Here is an 18,389-nt window from a genome sequence, read left to right on the forward strand (position 1 = left end):
CATATTGCACTCTCTAAACATTTATAAAAGGACCACAAATGTCAATGTTCCCAGCAGTAGAGCTGAAAATTAGGAAAGACACAGACACAAAGCTGTCAGTCTATTAATGTGTGTCTCTTACCTCTTTGACCTCTTCTCCCTCTGCACATGTTGCTTTCTCTGATACCTGGCTCTGCATGTCAGCAGGTGTCCTCAAGTCACTCTAATTCAGCCAACAAACACAACAGGAGTTTATCAGTCTCACTACAGACATCCAGTCCAGTCCTGACTCAAAGTGAAATCATAAATCATCATTTTCCCTCTTACCTTACAGTACCCGATGACCTGCTCTGCAATGCTGTTTATGTGAACCATGTACTGGTGCAGCCTCCTTTGATACTTGAGGGCAGCGAGTTGAGCCTCGTTCTGTAGAGTTGACACCTTGGCTAACAGAGACTGCTCCCTCCTGTTCCACCTGAGCCTCGCCATCCGGGCTTCATGCTCCAAAGTTGCACTTCTCTCCTCCAGAGCATCGGTCACCGTGCGGAGCGCGTCCACACAGCAGTGGTCTTCACCGGGCAGCTGGAGCCCGCATCCTTTCTGACAAACACCTCCACCACGGTGAACCGCGTCCGGCTTCGTTTGCGACTCCATCCCGCTTAGGTTTAACACTTGGCAGGTTTGGTGCTCCTCTCCGCAAGGGGTTGGGCAAATCATAGTTAGCGTGTCGCGCAGTTAACTTTCCTGCGCAGCACTCAGAGTTAAGACAAAGTTACTTTACACGTCTGAACACATGAATGCGCAGAGCTGCGGGGCCGCGCCTCTTCAGGAGATGTTGCAGAGTGAAATGTGTCCGAGAAAACTTCACCCTGCTGACTCACCTCTGCTCCTACTGATCAGACTCATCATACCTCTGAGACTTTCTTACCTTTTGTTTAAAATGTATTTGAAATATACTTGATTTTGTTTGATCAAAATATAATCTTTATTCAATTTGTGTAATTAGTTCAATTAAATGTTGTGTTGTGAACTGGATGTGCAGTTTAAAGCCTCACCAGTAGAGGTCACCCATACCCCCCACATGATTCAGTGTGCAAACCAGACTCCTCAAACTGAGATGGAAGTGTACAACTCAATTGTACCTCTCTGTAGCACACATGACAAGGACATGATTAGCATTATCAGTTTGGTTTTATTGTCCTTCCTCCTAAACCCATTAAATGAATTTAGTCCTCTTTCAGCAGAGGTTCTGCAGTCTTGAAAAAATGCCAGAGAACCCTGTCTCATGGGGATGATGGTCCCTCAATAGCTAAACCCTGACTGTAACACAATATCTGCGGGGAGACCGTCGCTTTTAAAGCCTTCCTGCGTGAGTCCAGGCCAATCTTACTGCCTGACACAGCATGACATATTGCAGGCATCTCAGAAAGGGCATCACGTTTCAGGTCTCTCAGAAGCAGTCTGGTTCTAGTCTGCTGTGCACCATTTTAAAGTATGTTTTGTGTTGTCTGAGCTGTCAAAGAACAGGTGTAGATTTACAAAGACAATAGCACAATCTGTCCTGGAACTGCACACCTGTCTGCAGAAAGCACATGCCCATGGAGGTCAGAAGAATGTAGTTCTCCCCCTGACAGTCATTATAAATGAAATATCACCTCTAATATTACTTTATAATGTGACATAAAATTAAATGTTTAATTCAATTGCCAACAAATAGCTATATTTCCTGGAGGCTGAATGAGTTTAAAGGCTGGAGGATGTGATCTGGAGGAGAAGGCAGACTCCTGGGTAACACTTGTGTGTGTCTGCATGTAGGGGAAAGTGTTACACAGCCTCCTGGGCTCAGACCTATCACACAGGCCATATGCTTGGACTGATAAGCCAACAGATCAGGAACAAAATCAAGAAAAATGAAAGCAATCTCCACCTTTTGTTCTCTCCGTGAGCTGATTTCAGTGAATAACCATTGAGACCCCTGATTGAAATGGAAAGATGACCTAAGCTTTATAAGAATCTAAATCTGATTCATTTGGTCCGACCTAATCCGTGAAGAGAAGGGATATCAATCTACTTTTCATCTGCTGGATACCTGATAGAAGACAAAACTCTAACAGCTGTTTCTGTCTGAAAAACTGGACACTGACTGGGTCAGCCTTATCTGTAATGGAGGACAGATTGAAACACTATCTCTGTATATATTTGCTTCTAGCTTTGGTAAAGAATAGCTTTTTCCCGGAGAAACAATGGTAAGAAAAAGGACTTGTTGCAAATAGGTGAGAGGCTAATGGAGGGAACCCATAAATCATAGATGACGCTCTAGTTTCTCCTTTTTGATATGTGATAGCTGAAACTCTGCCTCAGATATTTCACACATTACCAGTGTCTGTCAAATATACTTTAATCCCAAGGTAGACTGACTAAGGACACAATGGATGTGAGAACCTGCTTTATGAAGACATGTTCCTTTTTTTCTAACAAAGAGTCCATTTTGCAGAGATTTTTATTTTAATACACCTCAAGAGAGTCTACATTATAACACACCTAAGAGCAAAAAAAGCCACTAGTTGTGCCGGACCCCAGTGGAGGATCTGTATGGATTTCATAGCCTTTCTTACGACTTTTGGCACATTTGTTTTGTGTGTGTGTGTGTGTGTGTGTGTGTGTGCGTGTGTGTGTGTGTGTGTGCGTGTGTGTGTGTGTGTGTGTGTGTGTGTGTGTGTGTGTGTGTGTGTGTGTGTGTGTGTGTGTGTTTAAAGTGAAACTGTGGACATATTGAACTGGAAATATTCAGCTGTGCCCTCTGAGATAGTCAGTATTTCAGAATGCAGTCAATTCAAGGTTTGATCAACTCAAACTGACACACTGTAAATAAAAACTTTTAACAGTGACTTTTGAAGAGATAGTTTGGATTTTTTTTTTCTTAATTTACATTGTTAATGATTTTCATTTTCTTTGATAACACTGCAGCTTTTGATCTATGGTGCAATACAATTAATGATGTACAAATTCACTCTTCCGATTTAGTGCAATGACTAACGCAATGATGATCATGTGGCATGATGGAGCGCTCCAGAACAGTTTTTAAGTGGACTTTGTGGTGAAGATGTTTTTACATTACTACTATTGTTCTGTATAGGACTACCATAGCAAGTGTAGGTGGTCATTTCAAAACTTAGGTTGTATTTATTGGTATATTTAGTACTTTCATTGTGTTGTTCATCTGCTGAAGTATGTTATTGAGCTGATAGCGATAAAAAAAAAAAGACTTTATTGTTAACATAACATACATACATACTTTAAATTATCAAAATATCCTTTAAGGCAGGACTTTTTTAGCCATTCAATATTTAAGCCATTAACATCTCCACTCATACTGACAATCAGTCGTATCTGAGACACGCCAACAGTGAAACGCAGGTTTAGATTCAAACTCCAATGTTGTCTTGGATTGTAAATGTGACTCAAACTCACAGTCAGCTTTACCTGTACTTACACACTTTCTCATTCAAGGGAATGAGAGGGTAGGTTTGACTGGTACTGTAAATATACTATATTCATTCAGCGCCACTCACACTTAAACTCAAATTCACACTACCCAAGACTCACACAACACAAAAAGAGAAACAACAGAGCAATATTATAGTTAACTACACTTTTATTGTTCCTTGTCCAGCCAATGAGAGGTTCTAGTTTCATCCCTCATACGTGCCATTCACGTCCAGCGAAGCACTGAACTTCAGCAAACAGCCAAACATGCTGCCACTGCCACCAGTGATGCTATCAAATCCCAACCATTGTGTGCGCAAAACTGCAGGACCATTTCTTAAATTTAATGAGTGAGATTCCTTTAGTCAGTGTTAGATTTTCTCTCTAAAAAGACTCTCCCAAAGACTTCACATGAGATGACTGGCTTAATGTAGCTTAGCAGCTAATGCACATATTAGGCTTAGATCTATTCTGTGACGTAAAGGGATGTCACTCAGGAATGGAATGTATTTCATATGAAGCTGAGTGGTTTGAGAAGTCACTATGATGTTGATTTTCTTGCAAAGTCATGTACCACTTTGTCTCCAATGTCATGCATGTAAGAATGTAGAGCCAGTGTTTTGGCCAAAATGTCAAAGTTCAAGGCATTCATGCATTTGGCAATGTTTTTTTTATGATTTGTTGCATGAAGGAAAACTGGGAAAAGCACTTTGTGGTGGATGTTGATATAGTCACAATGTAGACGCATGGCCAGCATCAGTCACAACAGAAATGAATTAGAGGACTTCAAAACGCAGCATTTTCTCCTCCATTTGAGAGAAATAAACTTTTAAACTGTCCAACCAGAGGTGGGTCAAGACAAACATATATATAATAATCATAAACAAAAATGACAGCAGTTGATAATGTTTATATATCTCTTATCACATGTTAATAAAAAGACAAAAATAATGCAGCGGAAACAACGTCACGAGCTTTGGACAGGCTCTCACTGCTGACATGGATGGCTTTGCTTATTTTTTGTTTATACTTGTACAAGATCATGAAAAATGAAATATACTAGATTACTGTTATACGAGCTAGGCAAGTTGTCTTATTAGAAAATATAAAGTAGCCACAGATGAATCAGACATTGCACAACTGTTGGAGGGCATGAACATCGCTACTGTTCACTGTAAATGTTAATAGTGACTCTCACACAAAGCCATTAAATGAGAGAGATGAAATGAAAAATGTTTACACTAAATAAAATGCCAACATTCTTTACAAAGCACCAGCTGGTACCACTGAGGTCCTAATGATACAGTCAAAACAAAAATGCTTTTAGCTAAAGTTTAGTTCAATAACAGGGAGCAATTTTCTGTCTTGAGATGTGGCAAGAAACCTTGATCATTGCACAGTTGTGCAAACATAACCAGAGGTGGTAAGCAAACCAAATAACCCCTGGCACACATAGCTGCAGTTTTGCATTTGAAACCATGTCCGATATGTTGTTTACTTTTAGTTGTCACAGTTTGCTTTACATTCAGCTTTGCAAATGTGGATCCATGTGCCCAAACCCCCGAAAGTTCAAAACAATGTCAGTATGCACACACTTCGTAACTGATATTCTAGTAATAGAGCTAATGTGAGGATTTGGGACTAAGAGCTGAGTGCTGGTCAAACCAATATATTTTTGTTCAAATCACATAAAACATCCATGGCATATTAGATAGCAAACCATATGACTTAATGAAGACTAGCTTTGAAGCTCTGTGGCTTGAAACGTCAAACTGGACTTCCTCGATTGTATTTTTTGTCTTACCAGCACTTGAAGCAACACACCCCTACCATCGCAACCCCTTGTGTTGTTTTAATGCAAAGTTGTTTCTGGTCTGAATGAGTTAGCGCTGAGGTTATGGTTAGGTATAGCTAAGATAACTGGTTAGGTTAAGATAAGGTGGGGTTCAGCTTAAGGCAAGGGGAAACACATATAAACAGGAAAACAGACAGCACATGTGTCTATGAGGCTGCATTGCTTGTGTAGCAGTTGAGCTAATTTTTTGTAATGTTGTCTGGACATTGACAACAAGGTTTATTTGAATGCTCCTGTGTGGGCTCAATTGTTTTTGGGCATATGTTTTGGAGTTGTTTTGCGGTATTCCGTTAGCTCATGCATGCTATTTAGTGGATAGAGAGAAAACTTTACTCAAACTTTGGTATATGCTTTAAAGGACAGGAGGCCTGGCTTGCATCTAAGACCAACATGCATTTCTCCACATTGTCTTGGTACATTTTAGTTGTAGAGTATTTCCCTTGTGTCAAAATACTAGTAGTGGGTACGTCCCACTAGCCAAATGGTTACTGTGCAAGCCACATAACTGCCACATTATATGGTTTGATTGCAGCCAAGGACCTTTGTTACATATCATAAAAAAGATACTTGTAGTGTCTCACCCTCTGTTCATCTGAGAGTAATCAAGACTACTGAGTTACTTCTCAGATGAGAAGGGCTTTATAGCATTCAAGGGGAATCTGCACATGCTGTTGCTTCACATTGGTTAGGTACATTTACTTTAGAATATTTTCCTTAAATTGGGATACTGTTCTCTCCTGCCACATGTAAATCTTAGGCTAGCCAGGATGTTGTCTGAAGTTCATCTCAGATGAGAAGGGCTTAACTAGCATTCAGGGGAAAATGCAACATACTTGTATAGATTTAGAATGGCAGATTGCTGAGGCTCTGTTGTTTTAGGGGTTCTAATGCACTCCCTGCTTATAGTTATCATGCAGGGAGGATATTTTTTTTTGGGTTATTAGCTCTCTCAACAGAATCCTTGTTCCTACTCAGATACTTTGAGAGCTCCCTAAAAGAGCAGAGCCGTTTCCGCTAAATCAAACTTCCAACTGCATGACCATGTACTATAAATGGTCAGTTCCTTGAAGTTCCTTGCACTAAGTGTGGTTCACTCAAATGAAGCATAGCATTTGTTAAGGCAAAGCACTGAAGTCATGCTCGTATCGGCTGATTGGCATGAGCTGTTTTCCAACAAGCATCGCAATTATTAGTTTATTCAAAATGGTTCAGATGCCAGAAAAAAAGCAGAGTTTTCATGTGTTCATTGTCGGACTGCGACCAAATATCTGCTGCTGTGCTACGCATGCTTTTGTTTCATTGCTTGTGACAGAATGTTTTGGCTGTGTTTGCTTGGACATGTGTATAAGCTATGAGGCTCTCCGTTTAGCTTTGTTGCTGTGCTATTGTTGTCAGATTTGTGATGAGCATGAATTATGGGCATTTATGGCTTCTAAATGATTGCAGGTGATGTGCTATTGGGTGATCAGTTTTCTGTTATGTTGCAGATTACGCTCATGCCAACAGTTTGATGCTGCAGCTCCCTCCATTACCCCAACCTCCTCCTTATCTGGTACTGTATGTGATATTGTTGGTTTAACTAAGATTTATTTTATTACATCTCTGAATCCACGTAACTGCTCTGATTCTTTGAGCGCTCCCTCAAGAGCAGAGCCTTTTCCGTCACCGTAACTGTATGACCACATGCTATAAATGGTCAATTCCTTGACATAAACATCTCTGACTGAAGCGGATATATTATTCAGCACGACATAAATTGCTTTTCTCTATGATGCTTGTTAATAAAACCAAGTATGAGAGGTTGAAATTTGCTTTGACTGTATCTCTAACAAAGGATGTGCTTCATTTTAAAAAGAAAATAGAATAAAATGCCACTGAACTGCAATTAAAGAAATACATATGGACATATTTATAATTATATACACTTATCCTTCACAGCTGCTTGTTTACATTAAACTATGGAATGCACTGTAGGATAGATTATCCAGATCAAATGAAATCTACATTTCTGAACATACAGAATCATTATCTGTATCAAAAAGGTTGGCTTCATGATGTAAAAAGACTTAACAGCCAACCTGTGTAAAGTTTAGGTTTTACACTTTCAGTCATGATCCATTTTAAAACAAGTTATTGTGAAAGATAAGTGCAGTCATTTATATAAGGCATATTTAAAAAGTTGACAGAACTCCTTTGACACTCCTCCAAAGAGGTTTTTTGTGGATAAATAAGGGATGTCCATTTCCAATTTTTCCATTTCTGTGTCATTTTCCACGAACATATTCCGGAGGGGAAGAGTTGGAATAGGAAGTCCCAGTTACAGGGCGGAACCAAAAGATTGTGGAAAGAGTCCCAAAGTCCTTATAGGCGTCAACCATAAAGAGTCTCCTTCACGGGATGTGAAGACAAAGATGGCGCTACATTCAGAGGTTCAGGCAGAAGAGAGCCACCAGGAGCAGGGAGAGTATGCTGAGAGACTGGGCCGCCATGACACTTCCACCTGAGACACACAGAAAGATGAAAGTATGTAAATTTTGGTTTTACAAGACAAATGCAAACACTTCGAGCCATTGTATGCAAACTGATTTAATGCGTTGTTGTATTTTGCAGCGTGTCACCTGGACATTTGTACCTTAAGCTACAGTTGCTATAATATGAAACAACAAAAGCACTTGTTGAGTATGTTCACGAGGGGGCACGTGTTTGACCCAGCTGGGCCAAGCATTGCCATTTGACTTTAAGTACTTGCTTATGTATGTATGGGGCCTAACAAGAAATGGAGATATTTGGAGCTATTTGGTCATCAAATCAGTTATAAATACTACAGGAAGGAATAGTTCAAGCAGGAACACCCACAGTGAGATGTTAGATGGGCTAGGGTTAGGGCTGTTGACAGGCTCTAAATGCATTTTAGCACAACATGTTAACAACCTTCTTTTATCAGCTCAGGCTGATGGGAAAGTTTTGCATTGGACAAATTAAAAATTTGAACTGATGGTGGTACGAAATGAAAAGTCAGGGGATCGCCAAAGTTATTACAATTCATCCTGAGGGAATGATGTGTGTCAGTTTCATGACAGCCCAACCGACAGTTGTTGAGATATTTCTGTTAAAACCACAAATGTTAACTTCATGGTGGTGCTAGAGGAAAAGTCTGGGGATGATCACAAGTAGGATTCATCCTTCAGCCCCCCTAGGGCTGAAATCGACCATATTTCATGATAATCAACTTGGTAGTTGTTGAGATATTGCATTCTGGGCAATTTGGTGGTCCAACAGACTGACAGACCGAAATTGCCAAGTGAACTGGACTGTCAATTGAATTGGCTGCTTATTTTAGGGAAATTGTCTTTGTCCCTTGAGTGTCCCACTCTCATTCATCAAACTGAAGACTATATTTGGTGTGTCAAGTGTGATATTATACCCCATCTGTGTGGAGATCCCCTTAAATGCCCCTCCATTTGTCAATGACCTGCATTTGAAATCCCCCACGGCTTAAATTCCCCAGTCTGTGAAATCAAGCTGTCAGGTGGGTCTGGACTGAACGATAAGTGATAAGGAAAACCACATGAGGGGTTTCCTCTGCTCATCAAGATCAATTACAGAGGCTTATGGCCTCCTCTAGCCAGTCAGCCTACCTGTCAGTCCATCAGCCAGAGAGGGGATTGAGTCAGTGGGCTATCAGGGCTTTAGTCATGGACTGTAAAGTTTTCCATCTTAACCCTCCAATCTCAGGCATGAAAGCTGAAGTGACATCCATGCTCTGTCTCATGGGAAACCTCCCGCTCTGACAAATGATAACCCATCGCCAACTCTGAACCTGGTATAATCATGCTAGCAAATTGCAGGCCAGAAATGAACAGTCACAGTATGTCACCTTAGTACTATGGATTCAAAATGTTATTAAGTAACTGAAGACTTTCTTTATTTTTATTCCACTGATGTGAAACTAATCCTGTGTGAAGACAGCATATTATTTTTCACAATACTTTATTCTGAACCAGTACATTTTATTTCAGTTTTCATCTAACAGAAAATGTCACCCTTCTCACTCCATCAGAAAGATTAATATTTACTGAAAAGAAAAAACATAGACACTATACACAACACAGGCACCTAAATCCTGACATATCAGCCCTGTTATCAATTTGTTTTAATTGTTTCAAAGTGAATTTAATGCATGTTTCAGTAACAAAGTACAGACTAGGGATGCAACGGTATTCAACATTTTATTGAACCGTTCAATACGCCCTGTTCGGTTCAATACACAAAGATGACCCGCGATAGTTCGGTACGCCCTTCATAAAACTTTAATTTTCAAAACTTGGTCCTTGTACGTGCAAGTTGTGCATTTAGAGATACTAAGGACCAGTCTTTAGAGAGGGATGTGTTTTCTCTACCGCTCTGTTCAGACCATCTTCAGAAATGTTGGAGAAGAGAGAGGAAAGTGAACTTCTGATGGTAACTACCAGAGACCATGGTGAGTGAACGCGAAAAAGAGAAAAGGAAATCTGAAGAGGCACCGTCATCATATAAATCTGCTGTGTGGGAACATTTTGGATTCAGCGTTGAGTACAATGACAAGGGCAAAAAGACCGTCGGCTACTCGTCAGGTAACGCATCCAACATGTCTCACTTAACGTCACCATCACACAGCTGTATCGCTTGTCAGTGGAGCAGCACGGAGAGCTGATTCGTCAACTAAAATGCAACCGTTTATTGCAGCTGCCTTCCAACAACAGTTTTCAACCAATTCAGAAAAACATGAATAAATAACGAAAGAAGTGGGCCTCTTCATAGCAAAATACCTGCAGCCCTATTCGGTGATTGCGAACACCGGATTCTGTCATATGATGAAAACAATTGAACCTCGTTATAATCTCCCCTCCTGCACACATTTCAGTTACATTAAATATTTATATTATATATTTATTATAATACAGCAAGTTTAATTTGATACTGCACTTTTTTTTAAAATATTTGATATTGCCTATTTTTTTTTAACAAAAGGCAAGTAAGATAAGTGGTGCCTTTTTATAATACATTTTGTGGTTTGACTATAACTGTACTTTTACTTATTTTTACATCTAATAATGCCTCTGCTACAGTGAGTAGTAGTACCCTGTTGATTCAAAATAGAAAAGGCAAAGAACCGACTGGATGTTAGAGTTAAAATAATATTAAGATACCAAAACCGTACCGTTACCGTGGCCCAAAAACCGTGATGCATACCGAACCGTGGGCACACTGTACTGTTGCATCCCTAGTACAGACAGAACAAAGTACAGACATTTCATCTCAGAATGAACATTTCCTGATTTAATTAAAAAACATTTTTTTTAAATCACACGTAGCGCGAGGCTACAATGAACATTTTTAAACAGTTACTTAATAAAAATGCCTTTCTACTTCAATAAAAGGAAAAGGAAAACAAATGTTAAAAGGCATTATCATTATTAGAGTCCATGTGTTACCGGTGATGCTGATTTGTGACACAGCCCCGTCTCCTCCCTCTGTGTGTGCCCGCACCTCCACCACATAGTTCCCATTTGTGAGCAGGGGAAGGTCAATGTACCGCCTACTGGTTGTGTACAGAGTGCCTGTGGAGTGGCCCTCCTGTCTGTAGAGCACCTGGGTATACACACATACAGCGTTTAGAAAATGTCAGGTACCTAGAAGCTTCTTAATGTTTCACTTCAGAGAGAAAAAGTTAAATACAGCAATCTGCATAAACGTTGAACTGTACTCACTTTGTAACCGTCTACTGATGCCTCGTTAGCCAGTGGTTCCACATGTTCCCATGCAATATTTACTGATTGGCCCTTTAACTTTTTACCTATTATTTTTGGGGCTTGACTTGGAGCTGGTATAAGAGACAAAAAAATGAATAATAAGATTACTCAAATTTGTACACCTGGACAATACATGGTTCTGGTCAATACTAAACTGCTTTTGTACATCAACATACGGGCTTTCTTGGTGTGGATCTGGAGGTGCTTGCTGGGTGGCCCGTATCCTGCAGAGTTGAACCCCCGAACCTCAATAAGGTAAACGGAATTGGGCTTCATACCCTCTAGCCTGGTTTGGTTCTCTGTGCCGGGCACCACCACTCTCATGGCTCCCCCCTCACTGTCTTCTTGATTCCTCCAGTACTTCACCTGAGACACAAAGGAACAGAGGTGAGATGACTTGGATCCCAAACTGGCGCAACTTGGTACAAACTATGTTTTTGTTGCAGCATAAAGACAGGAAAGTGCTCATCAAGTGCTCCAAGAACACGAAACATTATTGTAGATACAAGGATAAATGATACAACTTCTACTCATTTGTGTCAGAATTTGAAAATGAAATAAAATGAATGAAAGACGTCTTTAGAAAAATGGCTATATACATACATATACATACAGTATGTATGTACAGTATGCTTCATAGTAATGCTTCCGATTATTGAAACATTTTAGTAAGTTATAGCAAATTAGTTGTTATTGTTTCCAGCCATGTGGTTTCTAAATAAAGTAGTCAAGGAACCAAATCACCAAATGTTTTAGATGCTACATGATTCAAGCTGTAGTATGTCACACACACTGTATGTTTGCGTAATTTCTTGTACTGACCTGGTATCTATCGATATTGCTCTGTGAGAGAGGCAGCCACCACACGATGGCTTCTGTGGCAGAGAGAGCTCTGCCTTCAACACTGGCAGGAGCATCAGACGGAGCTGAAGAGAAACACAAGGTGGAAAATAGGTTATAGTGAGAGAAACATTTTCAAGGACATGTCCTTCAGAGGTAATGACATATTTCATCTGTATGAATATAATTAGTATAATATAGATCTATAGACCATACATGCTAATAGATCCCTTTCTTTGACCTTTACCTATTTAGCACTTCATGGTTTGTGTCCATTGGCCTTACAAATGCAATTTTTCCGTCAGCAGTGCTTAAGCATTATTTTAATCATGTGAATTTATCACCATAAGGAACACATCAAGTGACAGAAATGTCTCTCAGCCCACATTCCTTCACTGGCCCATCAGACAATTTTTCATAACTTATGGGCTAGTTATACAAATTGTCACACTGGGCCTTCGACCAACAACCCATCACTTACTGCCATTGAGTTGAACACAAACGCACACAAAACAATACTGCTCTGCCAACATGCACACAACTACAAGTGGTCGCACGCATGCCTGGAGAGTGGAGCTCTTTGCAGGTTTAACTATAAAATCATAGGCACTTGAGCAGCTTGCGTTCCCAGAGTGCATTACCATGGCAACGGAGCATCTCTGTAACCCATCATGTCTCGGTTGCCAGTGGTTATCTCAACTGTCTGTCAGTGGAAGTTAATAACTAGGCTAAATGCTTTGCATCCTTGGGCGAATTATCAGCTTTCTGGTTCATGCTACATAGATCATGATAATCCCCCCGCAAGGAAGACGGAGAGAGAGAGAGAGAGGGAGAGAGAGAGAGAAAGGAGAAGATGGGTTCACTTTCAAGGGGTATTAAAATTCCTCACTATACATGAGAACTGCTATTAAATGGGTCCTACTCCATAGAAAACCTGGTAGTGCTAAGTAGCTGACACTGACAGATTGAAATAGCTGAGTGTTGGCATATTGAAGAACTTCTCATTCTGCAATTCTGAGACAACAAGACCGGACTGATCTGTGACATTGTTATGAGATCAGTTTGGCACACTCTCCTCACTACTTACCGTCCTGCGCGGAATAAATGACAGCCATTAGGCTGTAGGGTCCCTCTCCTTTGCTGTTGAATGCTTTGACTTTGACTTGGAACTCTGTCGAAGGAGGGATGGAGGAGTCTTTGTGGACATAGCGCCTGGCCTGGGGGTCGGCTACTGTAACTTTCCTCCACTGGTTTCCATCTTTGGGTTTGAAGGCCACAATGTAGCCGAAATTAGGGCCGTAGAAGTACCTTTGCTGTACAGGCTGATGAAAACAATATAAAATAATTAATGTAGTGAGGCATATCATGCATCATCCACTTACACTTATGACATAAGCTAGGATTTAGTGTAAGACACAAAAAGAGTTGTGACACTTCGCTGGCTCGACCCTCCCGATCTGTCCTCACGCCTCATTTCCTTTTGTTGGCACTGTGGTTTTATCATTGAACCATATGTCCAGTAAGATATGCCTGTTTTGACATGGCTAATCTCTAAACACATTGCCTAATCCTCCAGCTACTCAGGAATTGAATGCCTATGCCTCAGCAAAGCAAAAAGCAATTTGACCATGACAGCTTATATATCAACGGTCACGGCAGAGAAATGGTAGATAATGATTCAGTGATTTTTGTGATAACGATTTGTTTTGTTTGGCATAAAAACATACATGTTCTGTGGTGTGCTGTATTCAAACTCTGTCATTAACTTAATCTGTTGATGAACTACACTAAAATGTATCAGTGACTTCTTCTAAATCTCTATTCAAAACAGATTTCTAGAAATGTTGTTTAATTCTAACTTTGTTTTGAAAAATACTATAAAATAAACATTATTATCACATATTTAACATATTCTCTAAATTCTTCATCTTATTTGGATTAAGGTGAGCTAACATTAGCAGGTCTTTTTTTCTGTCTGCCTTTTACATGAAGAGAATCAGATTTTCTAAGCTTGTAACCTTTACCCCCACTTTGCCCAATGGAAAGACCGAACCTACCGTCCACGTGATGATCAGCTCCCTGCTTGTCCCTCCACCCCCGCTGACGTCAGAAGGCGCTACCAAAGGACCTACAATGAGACAGCAGCAATGAAACTCTGAGCTCACATGCTAAGAATCCACACAAACGACGCCAACCCACACAGGCTGTAACTTATCCCTGGCAGCGCTCCTGAAACATCCTTCCTCTGCAAATACAATATCAGTGTCTTCCCCTGCGCCAAATGCAACACCTTAATGTCAATGTGGGAACACTGCCACTAAGGGAGGCAAAGAGGCAAAGGTTTTCCTGTTTTGCTTCAAGTCTAGTAGCTTATTCACAAATGATGTTTACTTTTTTAAGAGGGCCTGTGATTTTCATTTTATAATTGAATCTTAGTATAGAGTTTCACCAAAGTGCTCATTTGTTGAGGCTTGTGTGGTCAGTTTGGCAGTGTGCTTCTGCTTTAGGAAGTGCGGCATGATGGGATCTCTGCTGACTCATTTCTACAGCGATACTTAATGTAAGTAAACAGTGCTGTAATAGAATGACAATGAATAAATGTCAGAATGGAAAGCTGGACTGTGGACCCACATTTCCATGACCATTCAGTCACTCTTTATTCCATAAGTCTCATTTATTTTAAGTCAGGACACGATCTTACCTGCTTCCATGGTTTTCTCTTTATGTGACGGGCTGCTTGGCTCTCCTGTGCCCAGTGTGTTGGTGGCAATCACTCTGAACTCATACTCAGTCCAGGGGAACAAATCCACCACTGTGGCTGTCTCTGCGTTCCCCTCTACATCTGCAGGAGCTAGAAAGAAATGAACAGCTTTCACTTTGTCTGGGATATAACACGGTAAGTTAAAACATTATACAGTAAAAACTGTTCTGTCCCACAATTTGACAAAAATATCCTTAAAACAGCAATGGATTTCCATTTTTGGAACCTATTCCTATACTTTGAGTCATTGTGGCATGAAAAATTACATTTTATCCATCTTTAAGAAACAGTGACCACCATGTAAGCCTACAGTATCACTATGTGGCATGGCCCAAATCATTATAACCTCAAAGCCAGCTCAGCAAGGTAGCAGTGTTTATTTGACCAAGAAGTCGGCTGGTGTTCTTACATGTAGTGGCATCCTTCCAGACATCTTCTGAGTAGGAGTCCCTGTACTGGATGGTATATTTGGAGATGGGGCTGTGGTTGTCTGCTCCACGGCTCCACTGCAACGTTACACTCTTGTCAGTTTTGTCAATCACTTGCATTCCACCTGGGGCACCAGGGGGACCTGTTGGGGAGAAGAGTAAGAGTCAAGTTAGGGTTGTTATAGGTGAAGAACACAAATGTGGGTGCACTGTCCTTTTGTCAAAAGGTCACACAAGTGCCTACTTGTCACTTAAGCAGACAGCGAACTTCCTATATATATAACACATATATATATATGTAAAATACAGATAGGGAGAAGGAGGGTGTAGTGTTTTTCAGTCAAGCTCATAACGAAATTCTAGGCAAAAGTCCTGAGCCCTTTAACAACTTTATACTTCAACACTAGTCTCCAGAAAAAACACTGATGCATATGAAACACAGCACATCAAAGCCCTGACATTTTCACTTTTTAGTCCCTTCTTTAAAATACATCAGTAAAGACTGATGGATTAAGACATTACAGCTTAGAACCAATTGACATATGTGAACTAAAGCAACTTAAGCTTAAGCAACAGCTTTTGAATCCAGTGTTTCTTTTGGTCCTACTGGTCTTCTTGATTCTGTCTTTGGAATATGAAAATGGCCTAATAGAAAACCCAGACTGTGTCAGGGTGAGCCTCCCAACCCACAGCCTCAGAAATCATCCAGGATTTACTTTTTCCAAGTCACGAATATGAGCCGAGACAACTAAGGCGATGAGGCAGCTAAAGCTGGACAGTCCTTGAGCTTCTACTCTCTGTTAAAAGTCAGGAGAGAAAGCAGTAGTCCTGAAAACTGAAGATTTTTTGCAATTCAATGTAAAGTATGAAATATTGTGCAGACTTTCTTTGTCTGGACAACACTGCGTCATATGGATGAATGCATAGCGCAGTGTTTGAACTGATGCCTCAATGTTAGCCATATTTCCCACAAATCAGGTTTATGAATATTTTCTTTACTCACACCTTTCACTCATTTCACTACTGTTCTAGTCTTGACTGTAACATTACTCTACAATAACACTCACACCCATCACATGACAACATCTCCTTTCCCTATCTCAAATCCCTACTAATAACAACCTACAGGTGCAGAGCTGTGTTTTTAGCTTGGACAATCTCCTGAAGGAGATCTACTTCCTCATCTGCAGTGATAAATGGCTGTCTTTCATCCCTCCCTCTCTGCTCCCCGGACTGCTGGCATTTGGCACTCCATTAGGAGCAGCCCAGGGCCTGTGTTTTGGTTCCACTCTGGAAAACGTCACAGTCGGCCGCTGTGCGTTCACCTGGCCATCTGTCAGCACCTGCTCTGAAAGCAGCGGCGGTGGCAGCACACCCAGGGCACAACAAGGATCACTGGCAACCAGATCACTGCTAGAGTTCTTAAGTTCCTATCTGAAGAGACCCTTTGTCCGCCAACACTGGGCCTGTTTCAAGACCTGAAGGGTGAGCTGTAAGGCAAGCTCTCACTCATCAGGAAGTAGCGGGTGAAAACAAAGCCCAGTGAATCATCCAGGAGGTAAAATACAGCAAATGACAGACGGAGCTCTGTGGAAGTGTGGCAGTGATTATTTTTTCATGTGTTGATAGCTGTGTGGCTGGAAGAAGTACTGAAATTAGCAGCACTCCATATCAAAACACTGTGGCGAGAGATATAAATCTAGGATGTTACACAAGTTTTAGTCATCAAATACTCATCACATAGCTTTGCACAACTAATACCTTCACAAATACAGTAGCTCTCAAGAAGACAAGTGGGGGCTGACACTCTTTAGTCTACTCTACAACTACAATACTTACATGCTTATATACTACATTACAATGTGTTATAAACCATTAATGAAATGTTTGTATACTTATTTAGATTCTAAATATGGAGGTTAAAGTGTTACCAGAAGCAAATTTCCCTGAAATAATGTTATAATTTGTCTTCCAACTTAATTTATTTTGCCCGACACTACAGATTGTAATTTGCAATGTGCTAACATGAACACAAACAATGTAATCTAGAGGTATAGAACCAGAGACATATGCATGACTATTTGATTTTCACACTTAGATAGATTATGTAGCCAGTTACTGGAGGCTGAATGAATCATCTTTTAGTCTGGCAGATCTTTCCTGAGTGGAAGATGTATACAATTAGTCCTCTCTGTGTGGTGTGTGTCTCTGCCTCCTGCATGACGACACAAGCCATTTCCTTCGTTCCATAGCTTTTTCCAGGGCTTTCTCGTTCACTGTCTTTTGCATGAAGTATCTGGGTTGACAGATTATCCAGCCAAAAATGCAACAGTCTGGTTATTCTGGAGAGATTTACTTCTCCTCAAACATGCACAGGAGAACATGCTATCTGTGCTATCTGTCTGTTTCCTTGTCTCTCTCTCATTTTACAAGCACTCTCTTCAATTTCTAGCTGTATATTCATGTTCTGAGAATAAGGAAAAAGAGCATTAGTAAGTTTCTCTAAAAGTGACACATTACACATAAATGACTGTATGCAGGTGTAATTGCAGCACTCACCCCTGACGACCAGGTGGGCCGAGACGGTAACGTTGTCAACGGGGGTCTGAGCAGTGCAGGTGTAGCGTCCAGCATGCTTCAGCTGGGCGTTCTTAATCAACAGCTCACCATTTGAGCTTCCATTCTGCACAGAACAAAGCACCAGAGAGTTAATTTACCAGTGAACAAATCATCCTTCATAATGAGCTGAATATTTCTCACTGTGTGCCTGCCGAAGCTCAAATGATGATGTTAGATATTTACACAACATGCAAATCATCTTAAAATGACAAAAAAGGACATTTTTTTCCAATTACTTAAGTAGTACAGCAAGACCGGAGCAACTGAGATATCCACCCTGAGCATCCAGCAAAACATGAACTTGTTTTTCATTGTTTTTCACTTTGATACTGTATGTCCAATTCATGAAATGGATGGCAATATACTTTTTCTTTCTTTCCTGGCTGCTTTGAAGTGTAAGGACACTCCCTACAGACCATCAGTGCAATTATGATGTCAATACAACCAGTAGGTAGAAAATGACATGGAATTAACTTGGTACCTCTTGTTTCATTACACGCGTATTTTTGCCTTTGGGGCTGAATCACTTCATTGATCAATTTAATGACTTTTGCAGTAAAAAGAAAAATTGCAACCGTCTATTTCATGACGCGAACATGTCAAAGTCACAAAAGAACAAGGTCATGTTT

The 18,389-nt window shown here is 40.5% G+C and overlaps 1 protein-coding gene across 1 annotated transcript in view; it reads right to left on the reverse strand.

The window, feature by feature from the left end:
- Nucleotides 1-7,736: 7,736 nt before the first annotated feature.
- The window catches only part of LOC133981547 (contactin-1a-like), a 29,656-nt gene continuing 19,003 nt past the window's right edge, over nucleotides 7,737-18,389 (reverse strand). Inside the window, exons 14-23 of the mRNA XM_062420298.1 lie at nucleotides 17,701-17,824; nucleotides 15,123-15,284; nucleotides 14,654-14,803; nucleotides 14,010-14,080; nucleotides 13,040-13,274; nucleotides 11,935-12,038; nucleotides 11,289-11,478; nucleotides 11,071-11,183; nucleotides 10,795-10,951; nucleotides 7,737-7,820 (exon numbers count right to left, since the gene is read on the reverse strand). Of these exons, the coding sequence (XP_062276282.1) occupies nucleotides 7,744-7,820; nucleotides 10,795-10,951; nucleotides 11,071-11,183; nucleotides 11,289-11,478; nucleotides 11,935-12,038; nucleotides 13,040-13,274; nucleotides 14,010-14,080; nucleotides 14,654-14,803; nucleotides 15,123-15,284; nucleotides 17,701-17,824 (1,383 nt within the window). The 3' untranslated portion in view covers nucleotides 7,737-7,743. The remainder of the gene's footprint in view (nucleotides 7,821-10,794; nucleotides 10,952-11,070; nucleotides 11,184-11,288; nucleotides 11,479-11,934; nucleotides 12,039-13,039; nucleotides 13,275-14,009; nucleotides 14,081-14,653; nucleotides 14,804-15,122; nucleotides 15,285-17,700; nucleotides 17,825-18,389) is intronic.

This window comes from Scomber scombrus, chromosome 6, assembly GCF_963691925.1.
Source record: "Scomber scombrus chromosome 6, fScoSco1.1, whole genome shotgun sequence".
In the NCBI taxonomy this organism is placed as follows: Eukaryota; Metazoa; Chordata; class Actinopteri; order Scombriformes; family Scombridae; genus Scomber; species Scomber scombrus.